At 36.9% G+C, this 27,592-nt stretch overlaps 3 protein-coding genes across 9 annotated transcripts in view; 2 read left to right on the forward strand and 1 right to left on the reverse strand.

Moving 5' to 3' along the window:
• The window catches only part of LOC127422253 (phosphatidylinositol 4,5-bisphosphate 3-kinase catalytic subunit beta isoform-like), a 118,976-nt gene extending 112,037 nt beyond the window's left edge, over positions 1-6,939 (forward strand). For 4 of the 5 annotated variants that reach the window (XM_051665635.1, XM_051665631.1, XM_051665633.1 and 1 more), the window contains 5 exons: positions 1,410-1,577; positions 2,900-3,023; positions 3,158-3,303; positions 3,461-3,593; positions 5,146-6,939. In XM_051665635.1, coding sequence (XP_051521595.1) covers positions 1,410-1,577; positions 2,900-3,023; positions 3,158-3,303; positions 3,461-3,593; positions 5,146-5,277 — 703 coding nt within the window. In that variant the 3' untranslated portion in view covers positions 5,278-6,939. Of the gene's footprint in view, positions 1-1,409; positions 1,578-2,899; positions 3,024-3,157; positions 3,304-3,460; positions 3,594-5,145 lie in introns of those variants that run through there. The other variant, XR_007894146.1, reaches the window with a different exon arrangement.
• Positions 6,940-7,182: 243 nt separating this feature from the next.
• Positions 7,183-15,348, reverse strand: LOC127422300 (claudin-4-like). Its single transcript, XM_051665724.1, has one exon. The coding sequence runs from the start codon at positions 15,306-15,308 to the stop codon at positions 14,658-14,660; it is 651 nt and encodes a 216-aa protein (XP_051521684.1). The 5' UTR covers positions 15,309-15,348; the 3' UTR covers positions 7,183-14,657.
• Positions 15,349-20,222: 4,874 nt separating this feature from the next.
• Positions 20,223-27,592, forward strand: part of LOC127422251 (period circadian protein homolog 2-like) — a 33,750-nt gene continuing 26,380 nt past the window's right edge. For 2 of the 3 annotated variants that reach the window (XM_051665625.1, XM_051665627.1), the window contains exons 1-6: positions 20,258-20,395; positions 23,822-24,204; positions 25,772-25,864; positions 26,210-26,364; positions 26,462-26,583; positions 26,821-27,022. In XM_051665625.1, the coding sequence (XP_051521585.1) occupies positions 23,882-24,204; positions 25,772-25,864; positions 26,210-26,364; positions 26,462-26,583; positions 26,821-27,022 (895 nt within the window). In that variant the 5' untranslated portion in view covers positions 20,258-20,395; positions 23,822-23,881. Of the gene's footprint in view, positions 20,396-23,821; positions 24,205-25,771; positions 25,865-26,209; positions 26,365-26,461; positions 26,584-26,820; positions 27,023-27,592 lie in introns of all 3 variants that reach the window. The other variant, XM_051665626.1, reaches the window with a different exon arrangement.

Below are 27,592 nucleotides of genomic sequence, written 5' to 3' on the forward strand. Positions count from 1 at the left end.
TTTAGGAAAAATGAATCTTAAACACCTTATTTAACTCTATTTTTAAATAACTAAACCTGGCTCCCGCCATGAATATAGCCATAGAAGCTGGCATGGCGTAAAAAATAAACAAAACAAACAAAACCTATTTATTAATTGAGGGTTTGAGGTTATGTTTGTTCTTCAGCCAGATCTTATGAAGGAATATATGGCCAGACCTGAAAAATGTTAATTAAATACCTCTAACTGTTTAAATGTAAATGCACATTATTAAGTGTTTTTTTTTATTTTTTTTATTATTATTATTTTTTTTTATGTTAGCATGTCAGTAACAATTGAAAGTGTTAGGTAAGATAAATATGTAAAAAAAAAAAAGTTTGGCCCCTGTTAAATTTCATCTGGGTAATCTAGCCTTTGCAAGAAAGTAGCCATAGAGTATAAACCCCCAAATGTATTCATCATTTTTAAATAAACATACATGTACCTGCACTTTTTTTCTTCCACTTCAAGCACTGATTTTGGGTGAGAACACACCAAAATATAGCGCCATTGGAGTCTCTTGGCACAATCATTATTTCAATGCATGCATCAAGCACTAGGAATCGAGCTTGAAATCATGATCGCCAAGGAGACTGCTGTCAAGATTTCCAGTGAAAATGGAGTTATATTTTGGTCTATTCTCACCCAAAACTGATTGGTTCGCTTCTGAAGACATTGATTAAATCACTGATGTCTGATGGATTACTTGTATGCTCCTTTATGTGCTTTTTGGAGCTTTAAAGTTCTGGTCACCATTCTCTTGCATTGTATGGACCTACAGAGTTGAAATATTCTTTTAAAATCTTCATTTGTGTTCCTGCACATCTAGGATGGCATGAGGGTAAATAATGAGAGAATATTCTTTTTTTTGGGTGAACTATTCCTTTAAAGAGTAAAATATAGAACTGCCTCCCTCTAGTGTTTAAAGGTGGAGTAAGTCATTTTAATCCAATTCACTTTTTTGTCAAATTACACAAATATCTCTTCATGGTCTGCTAGCTGTCCGTTCTGTGTGTGCGCTGAAAAAAAATCCAGTGTTTGTACACAGCCCGGGCTCTGTAAATGGTTTGGACCGATCCACACAACACTATTGCGCATGCATGTATTTGGGGGGCGGAGCTTCTGAAGGAGCACTGAAGGGAGGGGTGTGTTTGTTTGGCTGTTGAGTTCAAATATCAACAGTCTCTCTCAGGAATCACTTACTCCACCTTTAAGTGCTCTTAAAGGAATATTCTAGGTTCAATACAAATTAAGCTCAATCGACAGCATTTGTGGCTTAATTACATAAATGCTGTTGATTGAGCTTAAATTGTATTGAACCTGAAATATCAATTTAAAGTAAGTAGTCATTTTTCAAATAATGACTTTCCCTCATATTTTATCTTTTGTAGAATTGTGCCTTATGGTTGCTTGGCAACAGGAGATCATTCAGGTCTGATTGAGGTGGTCTCTTCAGCCGATACAATCGCTAACATCCAAAAAACGAGCAGCAACATGGCCGCCGCGGCCGCCTTCAATAAAGACGCTCTGTTGAACTGGCTCAAAGACAAAAACTCTGGGTGAGTTACACTATACTTTTAAGTCTCTTACGAATGGTGTTCCATAATACTAACATTAATCTAATACTTTAAGGGTTTCATGGTTTATTTGATTATAAATATATCTGATGACTTTCTCTTTTACTGCACAACATTTTGAGGAGTAAATTTATACTTTTACTCTGATATATTTTTCCAGACACTTTTGTTACTTTATGAACAAAGCAAAAAATAACACAACTGTAAATGGAACTTTTATGTGGCTCGTAAACGTTACACAGAAAAGGTTAATAAGCGATTTTATCACACTAAAATCATGTTAACACACATATTGTTTATATCGTTGGCTATACTTTTGAAACAGTGAGTATTTTAACGTTTATGAATTGGCCCCATTCACTTCCATTGGAAGTGTCTCACTGTAACACAGATTTTTGCTTTTTTAAAGAAAAGGAGGGACAAGTCAAAATAAGTTTTTGTAGTAATCAACACCACGCCACAAATGCTGTTGATTGACCTTTACTTGTATTGGACCTGGAATATTCCTTTTAAATACATTAATCAGTTACTTTAATGCTTTTACTTGAGTACTTTTGTCATGAGCTACTTAAAGTTATCTTTACTTTTACTTAAGTATGACAATTTGGTACTTTATACAACGCTGTATACTTCTGTTGAAGCCATCAGTCCACAATTATTTAAAAAGCATGTTTAAAAGTGTAATTTCTGGGGAAGAACTACACTACCCATAGTCCCGAAGTAAAACGGCGCAATTGAGTTGGTCTCCCTACACTCTTAAAATACTGATATAATTGTATACATCTGAATATTTTGCAATAAACTTGAAATACACTGTTTCTATACCTATAATCAACAACAATCAATATTTTTTTTCCCAATTACATCTTTCGCAATGCTTCATGGGATTGTAGTTCATTCCCTTATTAAAGACCTTAAGTACACAGTCTTTGTCTTTTTGTCTGATTTTCAAATACTTTTTTGCTTCAAATCAAAGTTTGTAATGTTGTGATTCATCTCGGAGCTGGTTGGTTTGGTTCATGGCTTATTATATGAAATCCCTATGGAAAAAATAAATAGGAAAAATACTTCCAGAACCAAGATGGCTGAAAAAGTGGGCAGGTACTGTTGCTTGATTTTACTGCTAGATCTAATACTGCTGTAGTCGGTTCCTTTAGTTCAGGCATCCCTGGAGTTCTTGATTGATGTAAAAATGTAATACTACGGGTTTAGATTTATAATAATATCAGCTAGTGTCATAGTCTTGTTTAAATATAGCTGCTATATGATTCAAAACTGATTGGTGATGTGATGTGTTGACATAGCGATGCTTTGGACAAAGCCATTGAGGAGTTCACGCTATCGTGTGCTGGTTATTGTGTCGCCACCTACGTCTTGGGCATTGGTGATCGCCATAGTGACAACATCATGGTTCGCAGTACAGGTCAGGTAGGTATTGGAACTATTCTAAATGTGAAGCCACACAGTGTTATGCTAACTCATACTACTGTCACTTCTGTTGATAGAAACGTTCATTTTACTGAATACTAATGTGCGTGTGTGCCTGTTTATGTGTAATGCAGCTCTTCCACATAGACTTTGGACATATCCTGGGAAATTTCAAGTCCAAGTTTGGAATCAAGCGTGAGCGCGTTCCTTTCATCCTCACTCACGACTTTATCCATGTGATTCAACAGGGCAAAACTGGCAATACTGAGAAATTTGGAAAGTTAGTGATGGATGTTAATTTGACTTTATCTGTATTTTAACTCTCTCCCTAATCGTTAATGTACTATTCATACCTTATTTTTATTTTTTTGTCATTTTTAATGTTACAGGCCATTGATCTAACATAATTCTCTTAATCTGTGTGTATCTGTGTATAGTTTCCGGCAGTACTGTGAGGAGGCCTATCTGATTCTGAGGAGGAATGGAAATCTGTTCATCACACTGTTTGCTCTCATGCTCACAGCAGGCCTGCCAGAGCTCACATCTGTAAAGGATATCCAGTATTTAAAGGTAAACAGACATACAAGGTTTTGTTTACCCTTGTGTGACTCCTGTGGAACACAAAAGGAGATGTTTTGAAGAATGTCCAAGCTGCTATTTTCCATGCTATAAAAGTGCCTGTAACTGAAATTAAATGAACTGAACAAAAAGGACAGATAAGTACCATAAAAGTGTTCCATATTCCAAGTCTTCTGAAGCCATACGTAATTGCGTAATATGAACATGCCAAGTTTGAACATGTGGAAGTGTGAATGAGATTTGAGAGCTAGTACACAAGGCAAGGTTTTCAGTGAATAACAAAACAACTCTCAAACTATTCCTGACACAAAGCTATCATATGTCTTGGAGTACAGCGCACTAGTTGTGTACACTACTTCAATTTTCTTACACTGTGCTTTTGTGGAAAGTGAAACACCCATTACGAGCATCTTAAACACTCACTCATATTAATCTTAAGCAGTGTGCTAGTATTGCAAGCCCTTTCGACATTTAATAACTTAATGCAGGATATAAATGATAGAAATCTATAATTCAGTTTCCACTAGTGAAAATGCTCATTTTTATCTCAGTAATTGGGTTTGTCATAACTCACAGAAATACACATTCTTAATATAAAAAATGGAATTTCAACTAGTAAAAAACAATAGTAACACTTTACAAAATGATTCCGTTTGATAATATTCGTAAATCCATTAGAAGTAATGAACTAACAATGGACAATATACTTTTTACAGCATTTATTAATTTTAGTTAATGTTAGTTAATAAAAATACAGTTGTTCATTGTTAATTCATGTTTGTTCATAGAGCATTAACTAATGTTAACATTTACAACTTTTTTTAATATATATATATATATATATATATATCACTAGTAAGAACATTTTATAGAAATGAATTATAGATATTGATAATTGTGTTTTTAACAGGAGTGAATAACTTATTATTAATTGTGAAATTCTGCTAGTGAAAATGCAGTTACAGATGTCAATAATGTTTTTCACTAGTAATTTCATTGCTGATATTAACAAATAGCATTACCAGTGGAAATTGAATTGTAAATGTCTATAATTCATATTCTGCATGTGATTAAAGGTGCGGTCAAATTTACCTGAATTACCACATTTACAGAAGTTCCACGGGCAAAATATAGTCATCTCGATGGGAATCCACGCAATCTTGAATTTCCCTTTGCGGATTTCAAAGTTCAAGCTTGGTGAACTTTGACAGGCGAATTCACCACGTTGAACAATACGTTTCTTGGTTTGGCAGTGACCAATGTGTGGACGGTGCTTCATACACAGCTACATTGAATATTCACAATGGACAAGGATATCATTTTAGCAGCGAGTTTCTTTTTAACTTCACTTTCACAAAGTATAAAGTGCAACATTAAAAAGAGGCTGCTTGGCAATTCGCTTTTTTGCTGGTTTCAGCCACACCTTCTTCGGCCGCAAAATTTCACCTGGCAAAGGTAAAAGTGACAGCATCGTAAATTGAAAAAGGGCTTTAAATGGTACTAGCCAGTAAGGAATAACACCAGCTCTTTGTGTGTTCTCCAGGACTCTCTGGCATTAGGTAAAACTGACGAGGAGGCCCTCAAACAGTTCCGGCAGAAGTTTGATGAGGCTCTGAGGGAAAGTTGGACGACAAAAGTCAACTGGATGGCTCACAACGTGGCTCACCCTTCCTAACCCAACCAAACACACACATTTGGCTCCGAACTGAAGTCAGGGTACACCAGAAAATGTGAAACAGCTTATTTATGTTCTACAATATACAACAATATTCGGTCAAAACCGATGGATCTGATTGATTGGAAACATCTTCAAAGTTGTAGAGATCGACAGTTGGAACCTAAAACTCAGCTTCTACGTTTTGTTGAATATATAAACTGCTTTTGATCACCATGGGACCATACAAAATCCTGGTGGAATCAGATGTTATGGCCTTAAAGGTGGGAACAAAGTAGAGAACTTATTCCTTTTTATCCTCTACTAAAAATCTGTAAACAATATTTAACTCAAGCCTGCCCTTACTGAGAGAAACCAGGGAAGTTTTGAACCACGTGATTCAGTCTGTTCACTGATAGGACAAGGCAGTTTTGGCTTTCCAGAATTGATGAGATATCGATGTACAGCCTTGTTGATGTACTGGGACTCACAAACTTATACCAATCAGAGCTCATTCTCAGAGGAAGTGCATCTTATCTGACCAATCTGACTTGGGGTTAACTTGTGCCTCACTGCTCAAGAAACATTTTGACTTTCTGTATTGTTTGTAACTGTATGTGCCATACTACTTTATTTTGAGAAATAATCTTCGAAACACTGGAATCATGCTATAGATATAAATATTTTATGGGTTTAAAATGTTTTAATGGTAAAGCACTGTTCCTAAACACCATAGTGCTACTTATTATTAAAGTACATATTGCTGTAATCAAAAATTATAGGGAGGGTGCACACAGATCGTCACTAAGGATCATTATTGAACAAACACTGTCAACATAGAGGGTCTTCCCCAATGTCTCCCCTCTCCTCTCTTCAGAGCAAGCCATTGTACTGCATCATAGTTAAACCTTTAATTTAATGGTATTTTGCACAGAAATCGCAAATTCTGTTGCCTTTTTGATATGGGTTTTACCCACACGTATCAAAACTTGTGATTTTAAGCTGCCCATTCAGTTAAAAAGTCAACACAAAAGACATAGATGACCAAAAATGTGGTGGAGGTCTAAAAGTCTAGCTGTCGTGTCCGAGTCTACTGATAGTAATCACTGATGTTTGCCTGTATTTTAAAGAACATACAGTAATAATCATAGCTTTCTACTACTGATAACATGCTTTGTGCCTCTATTGCTGCTTGTATTTTTGGCAGTGTAACTGGAGATGTATAGATGCACGGTGCATGTTATTTGGACACTGAGAGAGTGTGTGTGTGTGTGTGTGTGTGTGTGTGTGTGTCTGTGAGAGAGAGAATGAAAAGATGTACTGTGATATAATGAGATTATTAAAAGCAATGCAAAGATTCTAGGACCAACATTCAGAGAACTATTTATGCATTTCTTGTGCTGTGATGGTATATGAGATTGTAAGATAAAGATTTTATAATCGAGTATGTAAAATTCGAATGTCTATGGCACCGCTATATAGGATGTTTTGATGCCTTTCTTTGACCTGGTGCAATATGCAAATGTAATGTACAACTTTAAACTACTATGAGTGTGTGTGCGCACGCTCATGCTGCTGTATGTTACACTGCTGACCTTTGATTTCACTGAAACTTCTAATACAGGCTTTGCTCTGTCTTGCCCATTTTATAGAAAAACTATTAAAGTTGTTTACTTTCATGCAGTGTTGTAGTCAAGACCACCTTAACCGAGACCAAGACCAGAGTGTATCGAGACCGAGACAAGACTAAGACTTTAAGGGGTTGAGACCAAGTCAAGACCAGTGCGAGTCCCACACTGCATGACACACTTACGATAAAATGTGGAACATGCAAACCATAGGCACTCCTCAAATTGGTCTGAAAGATCCACATTCCCATAAAAACACACACAGAAAACAAATGAAGATTCCTCTTCATTCACCTCTTTTTTTTTTTTTTTTTTTTTTTTATTGCTGTGTGTGTGTGTGTGTGTGTGTGTGTGTGTGTGTCAGTGTACCATGAGAAATGTCTTGATAAAATATTCAAAAGGCATTGCACAGGTGAATTTTCAAACAAATACAAACAAACACTAAGGAGCTGAAATCAACTTAACCATCTTTATTCAACACTCCTTTTCAAAGTTTTACCATCCACCTAAAACAATAAAATCTTGTGCAAGCATCGCATCAGGTTTTCTGGGTGACTCTTCCCCTAGAAAACATCATTAAGTACAGAATATTTCAAACAATTATTCAATACTTAAAGGTGCTATATGTAATATTTGTACTGTACTAAATCATAAAACGACCATAATATTAGAGAATTAGGAAACATGCTAAGTTGAAATACTGTCTTCTCCGATAACAGTGCTACAGCCAGTATATTCTACTTTGAAGTTTCCATTCCGGCCCGGAATTTCTGTTTATATTTTGACCTGTGTGATCCCTCCCACTGCCACTCACCAATAGTATTTCGACACCGCCAGGTTGCCAGATTTGAACAAGTTTGTAGGCAAACAACACTGCGTGCTGCAGCCATGGAAGCCAGCAAATGAACTGGATCAGAGAGAACAGATTCCACCTGACCTAAAAAGCCTCGCCATCCGTCTGAAAACCACCATGACCAGAGGCATAGTAAAACAAGGATAAATACTAGAGAAGCCTTTGGAAGATGGAGACAGCTTAAAGCCCAGAAATCCTTTAAAGCGGATGCTGTTGTGTGTCAACATTCTGGCAACCTGCATGAGCTTCGAGTATGGGGAGGGGCAGACAACTCTCCAATATTTTGAATTTGGACTGCAGTGCCCATTTCAAACGCTTGTTGTCAATCTTACATATAGCACCTTTATGTCTTCACTTTTCTCTGTCTTAAACAATATAGTAAGTTGTTTCTGAACCAACATAACAAGCCTTGTATAAATGTGTGTAATTTGCTAACCACATAGCTAAATCTAGAAAATACAACAAAGAATGCCAAACATAAGCAAAGCAGCCTATTTTAAATGTACATTTTTCATATTAGTGGAGGCACATTACTCCACTCTCTGCTGTCACATCTCTAGCTCTCTCACCCAAGTGAGGGAGCGTTACCTTGGCGTATAGTGTTTATGTCGGAGCTGACATTAGGTAACGTTGATGTAACGTAACTTTATTTACATTAGCTTCATAGCTTTATGTGGCCTGTCTCGTCATTCTCACAAGCAAAAACGTAACTAGCTAGGTGGCAAATAGCTGAACTGCAACTGAAACTAACACCCTCAAATAGAGTAAATACACAGGTAGCTAATATGTATAGCTAATACTCGCTAAACCTTTTTGGGTGAGGGATGAAGATGAGTTTAGGTACAGATGCTGCGTTCCGTTCAGATCGGATGTGGGATATTCCACTTGATATCGCCAACCTCTAACTAAAGGCCAGATGCTTGGATAATGACGTTAAAGGAAGATGATGCTCCCGTTAGCTTAGCAGGTGTTCGACTGTCACCAGAGATGTCTTCTAACAACCCAATTCATAAACAATCTGCAACGCTAGCATTTGTGCTACAGGTGTATGATTATCAAAAGAGAGTATAATTTACCATGTTTTGAACACCTGCTACTCTGCTTACATTTGTTAAACAAGATTTAATATCATATAAAGTAGGAACTTTGACTAATTTATCGATATTATTTAATAATAAATATAACTTATTTTGTACATCTTCCTGGGTGCCGACAAGATTGTGTGATGTCACGCACCTGCATCTTGGCGAAATCAATGTAAAATTTACGCACGACTTTCCAAGTTGTAATTACGACTTCAAGTGGTGTTCCATTGCACTTTTCCCAGTAGGAAGTTGGAAAATCAGCAAGAGGCAGATTGCTAATGTTAGCTAGCTAGCTTTGTTAGCATCACTTAGCTTAGCTTACCTTAAGTGTGACGTGGTCCCAGCCATGTATTTTCTTTTGGATGCTATTTTGCAGATGAAGTCTTTGTGGTTTAGGTCAGTGTTTCCCAACCTTTTTTCTGCCACGGCACACTTTTTACGATTAAAAATTTCCATGGTACACAACTATCCCACATAACCATCGTCGATAGTTTTCCTTTTCAAGAACTTGTCCATGTTTTCTGTCTGTCTGAGTAGTGTGAACTCGTAATGTTTTAAATTCAGCTATGCAAACAATGCAAGTAACATAGGTATACTGTATAATGAGGTCACAGATGCCAAGAGCGCTAATTGGATAATGAAAGGAGTTGCGTTTGACAGCGGACTAGAGTTTGTTAGAACAATAATGTTATGATGGAAAAATATTTAAACTGGTTGCATAAAATATACTGAATTGGCAACTTTAAAACTCTTCTACCGTCTCTATGCCTTCACTAAAATACCGGGGAAAAAACAGTATTTATTTATTTTGAGGAATTTTTATCATTTTCCATGGCACACCTGACAATCATTCACGGCACACTAATGGGCACAGTGGTTGGGAAACACTGGATTAGGAAGCCAAATTGAATTACAGAATATTAGTCTGACATCTCTCAGCCACAGTTTCTTCTCCTGTCTCCCGCATTCACTTTCTTGGAGTGCGTGTGAAGGGAAGGGGTGACAGCCGTTAACAGTATCAAAAATTTCAAATTACAAATGAGTCAAGTTATTGCTTGCATTTGAAGCAGGAAATTTAACATCCAATCACAGTAATGATGCTAACAAATAAATCAGACGATGCAGAGGCAATTTACTGATATCCCTGCAGTTGAGGTCTTGCCTGGTCTTGAAATAAAGACAGAGACAAGACCGAGTAAAACTGTGGTCGTTTCCGAGATGAGACTGAAACCTTCAAAAAGTGGTCTCGAGACCAAGACGGATCTCAAGTTCTACAACACTGCTTTCATGTCTACTTTATTGTTTAATTTTGCTGTGAAGAAATTACATTTTGTAAAAGTGAATTGCAAAAATATCTGGGTGAATGCATTATATGACATTTCTAACTGATTACGTAAGTGCATGGTATTTTAAATGTCAGCTTGGCTACATTTTGGAGCTGTATAATACTATGGATTGAAGTTTTGTTTTATATGCAGGTTTTTGGGTAATCTGCTCTTCACTATGCCAAATATAACAACTGATCAGCACACAAAACTTTTGCTGAGATACTGCTGTTGTTTCTGAAATTTTGTTTTTTGTTTTGTTTAAATTGACCAAGTATTTCGACCACTATGTGGCGCTGTCTCGAAAATGCTCAGGTACCATCAGGACATGATGTGAAATACGCATACCAATTTTCTTATAAATCTGATAAGGCATTTAAAAGATATAATACTTTATAAAAAAATTAAATAAAAAATGGTGGAAAAGCAATATGGCCGATGTCGGAAAAAAAATTGCGTCATCGAGATATTTATAATATATTTATAACTGAGGTATTACTTGTTTTTAGGAAGATGAACAATGCTCTTGATTTACATATCTTAATATGATTATTCAAGTGTTTTATACATCTCACATTAATATTTGTATTGTACACATACTGTATCCCAAATTTAAGAAATGAAACTTGGCTGAAATGAGTTCAATGGAAGACCTTTTATTATTTTTATATTACTATCTACAGCCTCAGTGAACAATGCAGGTAAACCGTAATACTACAATATAGGTCTACTGCACACAATAAAACTGTAAACTTAAACCCAAAAAGAGGATTCAGTAATGATGGGGATGAAATATACCTTATTAAACATGCAGAAATATGCAGAACAACAATTGCAATATTAAACAGTCTACTTAATCATTTTTTTTGGCAGTAAAGTTATAATAGTGAGATGGTTACACACTAAACATATTAATATGTACATAATTAACAACTTGAAATGAGATTACATTTATGGGGAACTACCTTGTAGTACACTGTACTACTGTATTGTGGATTTTAAGACTATCTGCTAAAAGGGCAATGGAAAGTGACACAGCAACTTGTGCATTTCTGTGACTGGGGTCAAATAAATGAGAAAACAATGGAACACATACTTGGGGAACCTCAAAACTGCAACAATGTTAATAAATACTCAGAAGTCATAAATATTAATAAACATGTTACAGTAACTTCACAGGAAAATGTAGCCTATTAAAAACTTCGGGATCTCAAAACACAATATCCCTCAAGTAATGTTCTAATCATTTAAGCATGACGACCTATATAAGCTACAACAATCATACCAGAAATCATCCAAGCATTACAGCAAGTAAACAATTTTGCCAAACAGTTAAGAGTTAAACATATATCCAGACTGCTGTCGTGACGCTGCTGAAATTGCTGCAGATTCCCCAGCCAACACACACGTAACACATTAGCTGGCCCTTTTCTGTGCTTTAGGACATGACGTATACACTTTGGTGGAAAATATTTTTTACTTCCTAGGAATCAGTTTCCCCAACCTGTTCGGTCTCAGCCACCTTCCCGGCTGAACAGCCCCACCATGCTTCCCTGGGTGGGCTTTACCTGTAAAAGACCCTTGTCTATTACTTTTAACTTATTTACTTATCCAAAATAAATGACAGCCAGGCCTGTTTCTCTTCTCTCTTGTTAATTATTTTATTCTTCAATGCAGGAAACGGAGTAATTCAGCAGAGTGAGCAGAAGACCTCCTGAATCATTACTTCAACACATTTTAGGCTTATATTTCTACGTTACCCACCCTTTCATATCACACCATCCTTTCAGCCCTATAAGGTAGCTAAGCCTTAAACTAGAATATTTATTGTAATTGAATAAAAAGTACAAGAACAATGAAAGAGTGTGTTTTCCATCTCCCCGTTTCTGCCTGCCCCTCCCACACCTGTTGGCACTGCAGGGAGAACCCTCGACCTTGGATTTATCAGCACCAAGAAACACAGCATGTGCACACTGTCCTGGCAGTGACCCGCCTGTGCATCTCAGTCTTGAGGCAGAATTTGAAAACACATCTTCCCATTTATGAGCATAAGCACAGTATAATGCTTGTTCAAACATTTCTCCATCTTATAAGCATATTAAGATATAAAATTATACTGGTGAATATGATTCCTTCAGAAAATCTCTCACAACACGCAAGGACGAATGACATAAACCTGCCATTTTGCGCCTAATCCGACCCAACCGCTTAAAATTAGGGCTGTCATTTTAACGTGTTTATTCTGTGCGATTAATTAAATATAAAATAACAGTTAAATAATTACACAATAACGCAATTAATTATGTCCCTGGACCGTAATTAGGAATATTCCTTCCTAATGAGCAATTCAAGCATGGAGTACCAGCTGTTTTCTCCAGGGGGCAGTAAGCGAAACTCCAGCTGTATAGGAAATGCGCAGCTTATAAAGAGAACAAACCACACTCACCGAGAGCAGACAGCACAAGACGAGAACATGTTCTTGCGTTCAAACTGTGTTTCCATTCAACTGTTTTTAATGCGCATTTTGAAAATGCTTGATATACGAGTAAACTCTCAAAATTTGCATTTAAGTGATGTAAACGGCTTATTTGCATCAATGATGACGTGTCATGACCATTTGTAAAGTGCGATAGCAATGCACTCGTCGGATGGTATAGAGGTCGTTCAGCTGCTCCATGACAAAAAGGCGGGCTCCCTCAAGATAATGCGCATTTACAGTTCATGGAAACATGCAATGTTTAGCATTTTCTTCAGTAGAATTTTCAGAAATGCACATTAAAAATGCAAACCAATTTGATGGAAACCCAGCTACAGCTTGATGGAGAGCAAATCAGAACTCACGTGTTTTTCTACGTTTCAAACTTCATTTGACTTGACACAGCGACCTAACAACGGGATGTTTATGACGCAACCAATTTATAATATATTATTTAATAATTATAAATGAAATTATTGTTATTTGAAGGCTTTCTCAGCAAATATGTATGCGATTAATTTGATGAATTTGCATACCACGTATTTAATTCAATTGACAGCCCTTCTCAAAATATAAGTCATTATTGTAGGCTAACTGTATTGAGGTAAAAACAGGGTTTTGAACATATTTTTTTTTCTTGTACTTAGCATTAAAATTTTGTTAATTTTTAACCAGAAAATATACTGTATTGCAGCTTTGATAAAAGTTCTTAAAAAGAAAGACAAAATAGGCAGAAATCTGCCAATTGTGCAAAATAAATAATCCCAAAAAATAGTTTAGGTTAAGCAATAAGGGATTTTGTTTTCTGTGAAAATTGTTTTGTTAGATGGATGCTATGGGTGAATAATAGATTGCTTCTTGATATTTGTACACATTTAAAAATATATATTTTAAATAATGAACCTTTAAACAGGAATATGGCCAGATATTCTTTAATCAACTTTAAACAAATAATGTGTCAATAAAAACAATTAAAAAAGTTTTTCAAAGTAGTTGTTTCAGGGGTTTCATTGGCAGATGAAATGGCAACATTTTGAATGGTTGGTAATGGTTAATTACAAGCAGTAGTGGACCAATATGAGTTTTTTAATTGTCAATGCTAATATCAATATCTATATATTATTATCTATATCATAATATATATATATATATATACACACACTCACTGAGCACTTTATTAGGAACACTATGGTGCTAATAAAGTGTCCGCCTCAAGGTTTGATGCAAAGCAAGTTCTGCTAACTACAATTGTACAGAGCGGTTATCTGAGTTACCGTAGACTTTCTGTCAGCTCAAACCAGTCTGGCCAATCTATGTAGACCTCTCTCATCAACATGGTGTTTCTGTCTGCAGAACTGCCACTCACTGGATGTATTTTTGTTTTTAGCACCATTCTGAGTAAATTCTAGAGACTGTTGTGTGTGAAAATCCCAGGAGATCAGCAGTTACAGAAATACTCAAACCAACCTGTCTGGCACCAACAATCATGCCACTGTCCAAATCACTGAGATCATATTTTTTCCCCATTCTGATGGTTGATGTGAAAATTAACTGAAGCTCCTGGCCCATATCTGCATGATTTTATGCACTGCACTGCTGCCACACGATTGGCTGATTAGATAATCGCATTTATAAGTAGGTGTTCCTAATAAAGTGCTCAGTGAGTGTATATACAATTGAACGATAGCAAATTTACACAATATTTACTCAAGATTCTTTGAAAAAATATGGAATTACTATTTCTAATTGGCCAATTGGCTGATGCCGGTAACCTCTAAATGGCCAAATACCTGCCGATTAATTGGCCAGGCCGATATTTCGGCCTATCACTAATTATACAGTAATCGTAAAGATCACTATTTGTCAAAATGCCAATTGCCTAAATTGCCTTACATTTTTGCCTAAAATCAGAGCGATTCAACATGACCAATTGAGGTTCTTTGAACATCGATTCCTTAAAATGTCAAAATAATTCCTTGAATAAAAGCACCAACATTCTGACGTTCATTGTCTAACAAAATCAAATGAATATATTCATCCAGTAAGTGGGGTTTGTATAAATGCAGAACTGTTTATGGTGTGGAGTGGATCCTGTACCCCTGGCTCTAAAGTTGCTGGTCTCCTTTCCTCTCTTTGCTTCCATACTGCTTTAAAGCAAATAATGCTCAGCACTCCACCACCCACCATAAGCAGTGCCGTGCCCACCCAGCCAATGAAGATTGCTGCTGCCCATTCCCGTGTCAGGGAGACACCAATCTCCAAATCCCCCTCCGTTAAATGTGTAGCCCAGGAGATCACCACCAGTAACAGCAGCCCACAAATTACAAACGCCGGCCCAGAAGCTGCTTTAAACCGTACATTCTTAGGATATCTTATCCATCCTACAGGGTAAACTGCCGTTGCGATAAATCCCATTCCTATGGACGTGATGAGGAGGATTTTCCAGGTGGTGAAATGCTCAGTTAGAGGTAGTAGAGTCTGATAGAAGGTGCATTGGAGGCTGCCAGTCCGGTGGTGTTGCCAGTTTAGCCACACTCCATCCCAGTATAATGGAAGTGTTGTTGTGGTGTTGTCTACCGTTCCACTTACGTTCCACATGGGCAGAAATCTTGTGAGGATAGCACTAAACCACCCTGCACAGGCCAGCCCAAAGCCAAAAAACTCAATTTTTATATCCATATCCATATCTGTTCAGGAGAGTAGAGCAGAACAGCTTCTCAAAGCATGGAAACCAGCTATACTGCATTCCAGCTGTGGGTGGAGAGATTCACTGTGGTTGAAATGTGGAGTATCCCTTTGTGTTTGCTGCCATGGTTTCATAACAATCCCTGTTTCCTCTCACAATAAAAAATGGAGCTATGGAATACATTGGCTTAATCATGCTTAGATATATATTCTTCTAATTATTATCTCAACTCTGTAAATCCATACAATGCAAGTGAATGGTGACCAGGCCTTTCAAGCTCCACAAATCACATAAAGGCAGCATAAAAGTAATCCACACGACTCCAGTGGTTATATCCATATCTTCAGAAGCGACATGATAGGTGTAGGTTGGAAAAATACCAATATTTAAGTCCTTTTTACTATAAATCTCTACTTTCACATTCTTTCACAGTTTGAAAGTGATAGTGAAAGTGAAGCTTTATGGTAAAATCAAAATGACTTAAATATTGATCTGTTTCTAAACCCACACTTATCATATCACTTCTGAAGATATGTATTTGACCACTGGAGCCTTATGGATTACTTTTATGTGGCCTTTATGTGATTTTTCAAGCTTCAAAAGTCTGGTCACCATTCACTTGCGTTGTAAGGACCAAATGAGCTGAGATATTCTTCTAAAAATCTTTGTGTTCTGCAGAAGAAAGACATACACATCTGGAATGGCATGTGATTAAACGATGAGAGAATCTTCATTTTTGGGTGAACTAGTTGGTATCTCTGACATAAAATAATCTCTAGTGCAGTTTCAGCATCTGCCAGCAGGGGCTTGCAAGGACATGGTTGCTAATTAGCAAATTCCTGAACCCCTGGTGCAGACGATGGGGGTGCTAGTCAGCAAGTCCATGAGGGTGCATGAGTTATAATACCGTGCATTTGGCACAGACTTCAATAATTTAATCAGTTTAAATATTATTTTTTCATATACACACTTTTTTTTTTACAAATCATTATAAGCAAAAGTCATGCTCTTGATGAGGCAAAGGAACATACTTTAAACTCATGCTTGAATGTCTGCTTTTATTAAATAATTCCAAGCAAAACATTGATAATAAAACATTACCAATTTAATCAAGAACCTCTGAAAAACCTAAACTTTTGAAATATCTTTAGCTCACAAATTTTTTTATTTGTACTGTATGTAGGGCCGACACATGCACAAGCATGCTTCTTCAGGCAGAAAGGGTATATCGCTGGTAGCATTGCTATTAAAATGTATACAGTGGCAAAAAAAAAAAAAAAAAAAAGGATGTGAACACTTTGGAATTACCTGCATTTATGTATAAATTTGTCTTAAAATCTGATTCAATATTCTTCTAAGTTACAATAATGAACGAACACAATCTATTTTAACTAATAACACACAAATTATTCTATTGCTCTTGTACATATTGAATACATCATTCAAACAGTCACAGTGTAGGTTGGAAAAAGTATGTGAACTCCCAGGCTAATGACATTGACAAAAGCTAATTAAAGTCAGGAGTTGGCAAACGTGGCATCTAATTAATGAAACCAGATTGGAGATGTGGGTTAGAGCTACTTTGACTTATAAAAAGCACTCAAACATTTTGAGTTTGCTATTCACAAGAAGTATCTGCTGATGTGGACCATGCCTCACAAAAAAGAGATCTCAAAAGACCTACAATCAAGAATTGTTGCTTTGCATTAAGCTGGAAAGGGTTACAAAGTTACCTCAAAGAGCTTAAATATTCATGTACCCACAGTTAGACAAATTTTCTATAAATGGAGATGATTTAGTACTGTTGGTACTCTCCCTAGAAGTGGCCGTCCAGCCAAGATGACTCAAAGGGCACACCGCAGAATGCTCAGTGAGTTAAAAAGAACCCAAGAGTGACAGCTTAAGACTTGAAGGAATCATTGGAACTGGTTAAGATCTCTGTTCATGAGTTTACTATACGGAAAACTTTAAACAGGCAAAGGAAGCCATAGCTTTCCAATAAAAGCATTGCTGCATGCCTGAAGTTTGTCAAAGACCATCTTGACACTTCACAATGCTACTGGGAAAATGTTTTGTGGACTGAAGAAACTAAGGTTGAATTGTTTGGGACAAACATGCAGTACTATGTATGGTGTACAAAAGGGCACCGCATACCAACATGAAAACATCATCCCAGTGGTGAAGTATGGTGGAGGAAGCATCATGATTTGCTGCTTCGGGGCCTGGATGGCTTGCCATCATTGAGGGAAAAATGAATTCCCAAGTTTATCAAGATATCCTACAGGATAATATCAGTGTGGCTGTGCACCAGCTGAAGCTCAGTAGAAGTTGGGTGAAGCAGCAGGACAATGACCCTAAACATTGAAGTAAATCCACTACAGAATGACTTCAAAGAAAGAAAATTCATCTTTTGGAGTGTCCTAGTCAGAGCTCAGACCTTAATCCAATAGAGATGCTGCGGAATGACCTCAAGAGAGTCATTCACACCAGACATCCAAAGAATATGGCTGAACTGAAGCAGTTCCTGTAAGGAAGAATAGTCCAAAATTCCTTCTGAATGTTGTGCAGGTCTACCAGAAACGCTTGGTTGAGGTTATTGCTGCCAAAGGAGGATCAACCAGTTATTAAATCTATGGGTTCACTTGCTTTTTCCACAGCATTGTGAATGTTTAATGAGATGTGTTCAATAAAGACATGAAAGATTATAATTGTTTGTGTGTTATTAGTTTAAGCACATTGTGTTTGTCTGTACTTGTGACTTTAATGAAGATGAGATCACATTTATGATCAATTAATGCAGAAAACCAACTAATTCCAAAGGGTTCACATACTTTTTCTTGCCACTGTATAAGGAATTTTGCAAGCTACAGTATGCTGGAAAGTATTCTCTTCTTAATATTTAACAGGCTCACATATGATATATGTTAGTGATTAGTTTCCTAATCACTTAAGAATGTCAAATCTTCCCAAGAAAATCTATTGAAAGAAAACTGATGTATATATTAAAATGTTGTATCCATCTCCTCCTATTTTCTCCAATGTTTCCAGGCAAGACTAGTGGGGGTGGCAGTCTGAACTGATTCATGGGTTATCAAATTGATGAACTAGTCGTAACTCTGGAATGATTTTTCTTTCAATAATTCAATAAAATAAGCTTCAGCAGTGCCGGTACTAGGATGCGATGTTTGGTGGTGGGGCACTTGTATGTTTAGGGGGGGTGCTACCTTGATCGTTTCGCTATAAGGGGCTCCAGGCAAATCAAGGGGGGCAAAGTTTTATTTAAGAGCAAATGGGCATTCAACTGTAGCACAGCACTGAGCAAAACTACTGAAAGACAAAACACACACTAGTGCACTCGCAGACCACCTAGTTTCAGAATTATTAACCATTAATAACAAGTATTAATGGGATCAGTGTATTACAATACAGAACACTCTGTGGAATTGGGCTACTTTTAAACTGTTGTTGTGGGTTGATTCCTGTTGTGGGCCCTCAGCCTTCCCCTGGTCATGGGCATGGTGTGTGTACATGACTACAGATGTTGGTGATAGGGATTTTTGATTGCTGTAAATGAAATAAGAAATTTTCACCATAAAATATAATGTAAATTAGATAAATTTGTATAGCAGACATATTAGCTAATTGAGAATAAAATAATGACAGCATTCAGTAAATGTAGCTTACTTTCCCCATACTGCTTTTCTTATGGTGAAAAAAAAAATTCATTTTTAATTGTATCACTTATGTTTTACACTTTATGTAGTGAACAAATGTTTTACTATATCATACTATAAATGTCATCTGCTTAAGTAGCTGTTGACAAAATATTTGGGCTGAATGCCTTAAAAAAAAATTCAGTTTGGCCACTTGTTGGTGAGGCTGACTAGCCCTGGGTTGGGGTTTGGATTAGTCTTGTCTCACAAGATGCTGGGTGTGTATTGTAAGTGCCTTACTGTAACCTTGATAAGACCTTTTTTTTTTTAACCATAAATTCTCCTCCCAGTCCAGTAGGTGGTGATATGCACGAAGAATGCAAATTGCCGAAATAAAAAGGATGTTAAAGTGAAAGTGGATATTTTTTAATAAAAAAAGACCTAAATATTGATCTGTTTCTCACCCACACCTATCATATCACTTCTGAAGATATGGATTAAACCATTGGAGTCTTATGGATTACTTTTATGCTGCCTTTATGTGCTTTTTGGACCTTCAAAGTTCTGGTCACCATTCACTTGCATTGTATGCACCTACAAAGCTAAGATATTCTTCTAAAAAAATCTTTGTGTTCTGCAGAAGAAAGAAAGTCATACACATCCGGAATGGCATGAGGGTGAGTAATTAAAGAGAGAATTTTCCATTTTTGGGTGAAGTATCCCTTTAACTGGTATTAAACCCTATATATTCCTTTCTCACACAGACATGGGCTCTCTGCTGTCTGCCAAGTCTTAGGCACCTACACAAAAAACCGTTTGCACAATACTGTAGCTTTAGTTCGTCACTAAAAAACGGCAAAGAAGCTTCATCTAATGCTCTAAATCGGTCACTTAAAGAACAAGCATACAAGTTATTGTGCAGTTTGACAGACCAGCTACCAAATAACTGATCTGTTCGCGTATCTAATAAATCAAGCAAACTGTGTTTTTAGTTTTTATTCTAATGTTGAAAAACTTTTCCTTCTCAAACTACTTAATTCCTTTGAATGACGAGCGATCACGTTCCTTATTTATGTAATGTAGTTTTTTTACTCTCCTCTTACTGCTACTGTAATAACGGCATGGAATTCCACGTGAGGCGCGTTTACAATTTATATAAAGAGACAGGCGGAGACATCCACCAATGAGCGTAGATTGACGTCATTCAATAGGGTTTTCCATGGAAACCCCTGTGCGGCAGCCAATTAGAAGTAGAGGGGGAGGAGCTCAAATTGAGGTCAGAGCGTGATCGGCGGCCGCCGCTGCATCAACTAGACAAGTGATTACCGGGTACAGTATGTCCTGAATCCTGCTAGCCTGACTAAATTAACTGGGGAAAATATCGATACTAACACCGATCTGAACAAAAATGTGGATTAAGCGTGCGCTTGCAGGTTTGTGACATTAGACTACGTTGTTGTTGTATTATTATTTTTTCTTTACTTTAAGCGTTCAGAAACTGTTGCATAATGTATCGCGTACTGCGCATGCGCGACCATTTCCGATTGTTCGATTTAGAACAGTATTTTAATATTTTGGAGTTTTAACGACGATAACGCATTGTAAATACGATATTATATTATGTTTCCGTGTTTTCTACCTGTATGTCAATTCAGAAGCATTTTAAAACGAGCTGTGTCGGTGGTAGCACTACTTTACATAACTGTGTCAGTGTACCGTGCAGTGCATTACAGGTCAACATGTGTGTGTGTAGAGAGGCGGACTGGGGAACAAATAGGTTACATTTCCTTAACATTTCTTCAGATTGACATCGGTATTAGTCCTATTTATGGTTTTCCTAAAGACTAGTCTTTATATTCAGTTAATGTTATTTATTGCATTCTTTGGTCTAGTCCACATTAATTGTAAGGTATTGAAACCTATAAAACAAAGACATATTCCTGAAGCAAGTACAACCCCCCCAATATTTATACCATGATCAATGGAAATATGTAGATGATTCACGCTGCAACCCTCCAATTTTCAAGCCAAATCTACGCCCTTGTGTGACAGTGATGGAGATTAGTTTGTTCTTGTAGCCTACTTTTTGCTGTCTTATTTCTTTATGGTTAAATGATTCATTCTGACTTAATTTTCCCTACATACCTTTATTGTTATCATCTCACCTCAATCTTATAGCAATCTTAGTCGATCTAAATTTTGTTAATTGGAAAAAATGTGTAACTCTTGCTCCGAGAGCTGCCATTTAGTAATATATGTAGTGCCGTTGGAATATGTCATGCATCTGTCAGAAACATTAGCCTAACAGGTCACACATCAAGGACCATTTCGCCAGTTTACCTGTACATGTGAGTTATTCTGAAATACTTCCTCCAATAAAAGAGTCATATGTGTGCACCCAACTACATTTCCCATGTGTCTTTGCGGCGTTGTATAACCTCGCAGATACGTGACCAGCGTTCTATTTAAATGGCGACGAGACAATAAACGCCGTTTTGTATATAAATATGTGGCGGTTTTAATATTTTTAATGATGTATATAGTAGCAGACTAAATACGGCTCTGTATGTTGATGTAGATTTGTACATGTGGCATTGGAATAGTCGATAAATGCCCTTTTCTTCTTTCCCCTCTATTTCTGATCCGTTTTTATTCAAAGTTTATTTAATTTAAATTCAGAGTTTCTGTTTTGGTGTAGTTCGTGTAAAATAATTGTATCGAGGGTGTGAAGAGGTGGCGAGCACGTCCCTGAGTCTAGAGTGAGGAATGTAAGCGGAAATGCGCATGCGCGGGGATCATTGCCTTCACTAGGTTCAGTGAGTTCACAGTCAGTGTCAAGTTATATGCAAAATAACTATTTTTCAGTTAAAAAAATATCCCTTTAAACACCTAGCCACACACACACATATTATTCCTTCTTTGCTTCTCTACTTGTTCTCGCAAAGCTTACAGGAATTCTTGCAAATCTTTAAATGGGGTATTAGGTTATTGCTGCAGAAGAAGGAAGGGCTGTGGTATTTGGGGGAGGGGATGAGAAAGGGAAGTTCCCACAGTCTCCATATCATATAAACTGAGAAATATTGTAAAGGCTGTGAGCAATAGATGCACAGTCTGTTCAATGGGTTGGAGTCGGACTATTGTGTACCCTGATGTTGTTTGTTTAGCTAACAAAACATTGAAAATACGTATTTCCCCAAAACAATTCCAGAGGACAAAAACTCTGGAAAACATGGGTTGTAAAATTTGATGGAACGTAGGGCTGTAAGACTGGTCAGGTCAATTAATCGGTTGATATTTAGCAATTTTGGGATTATTAGCATCAGCTGATAACTGCCCAATTGTCTGATCTACCAGCAACTTTGTCAATTAATTGTTCACATTTTCTGTTTTCAAATGTTTTATTATTTTGTTTAATTTTTTTATTAATATTGTTAAATAAGTGTAAAAAAGAGTTTCTATATCATTAAGGAAATATTCCTGGTTCCTAAACAAGTTAAGATTAATTGACAGCATTTGTAGCATAATGTTGATTATGATTACCTCAAAAATATTTTCGACCCGTCCCTCCTTTTCTTTAAAAAAGCAAAAATGCACTTACAGTGGAAGTGAATGGGGCTCATTTTTGGAGAGTTTAAAAGGCTGAAATGTGAAGCTTATAATTTTATCAAAGCTCTTACATTAATTAACTCACGTAGGCTATTGTTGGTGCTTTAAAGTTATTTAAATCAACATATTTACAGCCGTTTCAACTTTACACAACATTCGGTTCTTGTTGGAGTCATGCTTACCAACGGACGAGGATCTGCTTTTATGGCGGAAAGAAACCGTGAAGCGGTACGAGAAACTCTGAAGCTTATCAGACCAGTATGTTTGTTTGTTTGTGTGTTAAATCTTTGAACACGGGCAGAGCGTATTTGATAAAAAGCCAACTTTCACCACTCATTTTTCTAAATAATAACATGTAATCATAAAAATGTGGTAGCCTTTATGTAGACTCAGAGTTTATATAGGCTATACATGACACTAATGCCGTCAACATTGGTTTCTATGTAAGCTCTGAATGAGTCCAAATGTTTTTTACTGTTAATTTTTTTATATACAGTATATATATTTTTTTTTCCATTTTTATTAATGCATATTATTTTTCCCATAAAGAAAATAATAGTTTGATGAAGTTAGCTTATTTTGAAACAGTTAACTTAAATTTTAATTTACAAGTAATTGATTACTCGTTCTTTTGTGGGTTAGAGTACTCGACTACAAAATTACTATAAAAATGCCCATCTCTAAATCAAATTCATAGGTCCATTCATGTGTTGGTTTTGGCTGATTTTCACATCTCTGCCACAGTAAATGTGGATGCATATTTTGTGTTACAGATGTGACAGTTTGCCCCTGAGTATTTCCAGTGATAACCCAAGCATTATATTCTGATACTTGATGCAAGCATGCTTTCATGACTGTAACACTCTACATTTCTACAATCAAAGATTTGTTACAGTGATAACACTTATTCAGCACATGCCTGTAAGAGTTCTCTCTCTGCATGAGTTAAAGTAGTGTGTTCGTTTCACTCTGTGAGAAAAAAAAACATAGGTCTAAAAGGGATTTTTGGAATGTCCAGTATTTTTCTTTTGCTGTGTTAAAGCTGATGTGTTTGAGTCAACCATTCATAGGTTGAGTGTGTAAATACTGTGCCTCTATGGACTATTTAGCTGCAGATCAATATATGTGAATGAAAAGGACAGAACTCATTTCAAATAATTAAAATGCACGTCTTCTTTTTAAAAAAGAAGCAAAAAGTCTGACAGTTTGTTGTGTTATCAGCATGTAATATTAACACTAGTTTCTTTTTACAGCTACAACATGTGATGGGGTTTGGTGACTTTTGAGCTCAAATGTAACACCTGACCTTGCCCATGACGGGTGAGACAAAACCAGAGGCTTACCTGTACAGGGGTGTGTCTGAGGAGGAGGAGCCAGAGTACCCGTGTGGCTCCATGTCTCACCTGCACCACATGGGCGGGGCCTCTGAGGGCAGTGACAGCAGTCATGACCCACGACCCCAAACCCAGATGCACGAGGATATGGAGATGGGCGGAAATGGCTCCAGTGGAAGTGGCACGGAATCTCACAGTAATGAGTCACACAGTAACGAGTCCCATGGAAACGAGTCTATGGGGAGTTCCAGTGGAATCGGAAAAGATTCTGCCATCATGACATCGTCAGGGAGTAACAAAAGGTGAGGTTCACCCAACCGTCCATTTAAAAAAAACAGAACTGAATGATTTTCTTGACTTTCAGTTCCAATAATGGTACTCTCAACATGCATTATTCCACCGATATAGATGCAGCACTGTGCTGAGATACTCTGACAGAGTTTTCTGCGCAACCATTCAGCTGTGTCGGTGGAAGGGCTGCAAGTATATGTCCCAGTTAGCATAATATCATCTCATAGTACATGGGCTTAGTATTAGTCGTCCCAAATCATAGTATGTTGTATGTTGAAAATAGATTCCCGGATGATATACTTCCGCGATGTGGAAAACACAGATGGAATCATGGAATCCAGTCATGAAAACAGAATTAACTATTAAATGCGGAATATCACAGAAGGGAATAGGGCATGGGGTGATCACTTCTGAATGAAATGCACACATTTGTTGTTGTTGTTGCTCTTCGTCTTTGCTTTGTGCTGCCTTCGACTTCAGGGTTAAATACACGTCTCGGGGAACCTCTGTTTCTCAGAGCATGTGCATAACACTGAGGCCTATTACGGTCCGATTGACGTGTATACATGCTGGATGGAACTGAACCACAATCGCATTATCTAGGTCTGTTAGTTTGATGTGGCAAAAAAACATGACATTTTAAAAAGATGAATTATTGCATTAATCCGACTGAAATCACACTTTTAAAATGCATAAACACACTCACTGATAACACCTCATCATAAGCATAATCTTCACTTGCGCTCTGTGTTTGTAAAAGATGACAGACAGCAGAGTGCACATTAACCTTCAAAGCGTGCAGCACATGCAGACTATATTTTTATATAATTAAAGCGCAGCCTTTTGCGGTTTAATAAGAACATTTAAGCCATATAGGGAACTACTTATGCAGAGGTGTAAAGCTGTCGTTAAAAACAAACAAACTCAAATAGCTTCATTCGGCTTTCTGCCAAAATAAAAGCTAAATGTAACTACACACGTGAAATGAATGAAATTACGACAGAAATATATTACTACTGTATAGTAAAATGTAATATTCAACATAGTAATAAATAAATAATAATGACATTATATTTAAACAATATTTCAAGCAAGAATGCTGTACTGAATAAAAGTACAAAATAATGTAATGGTATGTTGAAAAATAATTAAAATTAAAAATAAAAATTCTTTACATTTATTTTAATTAGACAGTATTTTTGATGATACAATTTAATTAAACTTTAAAACATGGAATTCAGAAAAAAATTAATGGAAAAAATACAACTTTGAAAAAGTTTCCCTATATAGTGGGGAAGAAGTTAAGCACTGACAGATGTTTATACTGAGTGTAAACTGTACCTGTGTGTGTGTGTCTGAGCTACCTGGGAGATGGCAAAAAAAGAGGTAGCAATTCAGAAAGGCCAGGAAGGTTTTGTTAGTTCTCTCTGTCTCTCACCTCAGTCTGAGACACTTGTCAAAACTAAGCTGTCTTTAAAAATAAAACAATGGTCTGACCTATTTTCAGAAACTCTCCAGTCAGTGTTTGGGTCTCAATTAAATTTGTCGTTCTGTTCACTTCTTATGTTTCTTCTGTAGCTCAAACTCTCAAAGCCTTTCCCCTCCCAGCAGCAACAATGCTTTCAGCATGGTCGGTTCGGAGCAAGACAACCCTTCGACCAGCGGCTGCAGGTAACCACCTACAATCATTACATAGCTATAATACAGTCCAGTCATTCCCTCATATCTTTGATCCACCTAAAATGAAATACACACAGATACAGTAAATATAACAGCACGTGTTAGAGCAAGTGTTGCTGCAGTGATATGATTTTGTCTTCTCGGGTTCAAACGTAAAGAATTCGAAAGAACCTGAAAGTTGTTTTTAAGCGAGAACACTCGCTAAATGGAAACGGAATACATAAACTGGACTGGAACATGCGGGGAATGGAATGGATTGACAAACAAACTGGAATTATTTTTTTTAATCGAAGGTGCCAGAATGCCATTCCACTCCAGTGTGTTTTGTCTCCACAGTAGTGAACAGTCAGCAAAGGCAAAAACTCAGAAGGAGATTTTCAAGACACTGAAGGAGCTGAAATATCACCTGCCACCTGACAAACGCAGCAAGGGACGGGCTAGTACGCTTAACACACTCAAATACGCCCTGCGCTGCGTCAAACAGGTCAAAGGTCAGACAGCCTCAAACATGTGTATGCATAAATAAATGTAAACTGTGTGGAAAAGAAGAAATGTGTAAGCTAAACGGTTTTGTCTTTGTTTTTCCAGCCAATGAAGAGTACTACCAGATGCTTATGATCAACGACAGTCAGCCATCAGGTCTGGACGTGTCCTCGTACACAATTGAAGAAATCAACAGTATTACCTCAGAATATACCCTCAAAAATGCTGTAAGTAACACACAGCTTTAAAACAGCAAGGTGAAGACACTGAACATATATTCTTTACAAACATCTTGGGTTTAATTTGTGATCAGATTACTTTTTGATAAAGTAAAACTTTGTGTTTTTGAATGCGTACTAGACTGTTTCAAATAAGTAAAGTGCATTAAAATTGAAAACAACGTGAAATGCAAAAGCAAAAGAAATGCAATGTCTGAAAATGCAAATGTGTCTTTGTTTGTGAAGGATATTTTTGCTGTTGCGGTGTCCCTGATCACGGGAAAGATCGTGTACATTTCAGAGCAGGCTGCAGGAATCCTGAACTGCAGAAAGGAGGAGTTCAAAGACCGGAAGTTTGTGGAGTTTCTGACACCTCGCGACGTTAGTGTGTTCTACAGCTTCACCACGCCGTACAGGCTTCCATCCTGGAGCATGTGCACTGGAACAGGTCAGTCTACCAACACGCACTGCACATGTACCGGACATTTTTGAAGTCTCTATGCACTATTTTGAAACGAAATCACTAGTCCAGTGGTCTGACACTCAGGCCCTGACTTACTAAAAATTTGCCCGTATAAAAACACGTGTAAATTTAAAAGCACGCGCAAAAAATGTCAGAGCAGATCTACTAATGTAGTTTACTGAGGATTGCGTCTTTCAAATGCGCAAAAGAGCACGGTTTGCCTTAATGAATATGCAGTTTAAGGTGTACCTCCAGCATGCGCAGAATGTATGGTGTTGTCAATGCAAATGGATTAAATTGCACCCGCACAGTGATTTATCAAGTCTGAAAGTCATTTCAGACATGGTATCTGCGAGAGCAAATAATTACGAATGAATGGAAAGTGATAATTGATTTGCGCTGTGCATCATGCTGTCTTTGTAAAACAGAAAGAGAACAGAGAGTACATAGACACCCATTGATATTATTTGATATTAAATGATCTCTCATAAAAATAAAAAAATATGTTTTATTTGGTTATTTTAGAAAACAAAATCATAACTATAATCTAACTGA

This window comes from Myxocyprinus asiaticus, chromosome 31 (genome assembly GCF_019703515.2).
Source record: "Myxocyprinus asiaticus isolate MX2 ecotype Aquarium Trade chromosome 31, UBuf_Myxa_2, whole genome shotgun sequence".
Classification (NCBI taxonomy): domain Eukaryota; kingdom Metazoa; phylum Chordata; class Actinopteri; order Cypriniformes; family Catostomidae; genus Myxocyprinus; species Myxocyprinus asiaticus.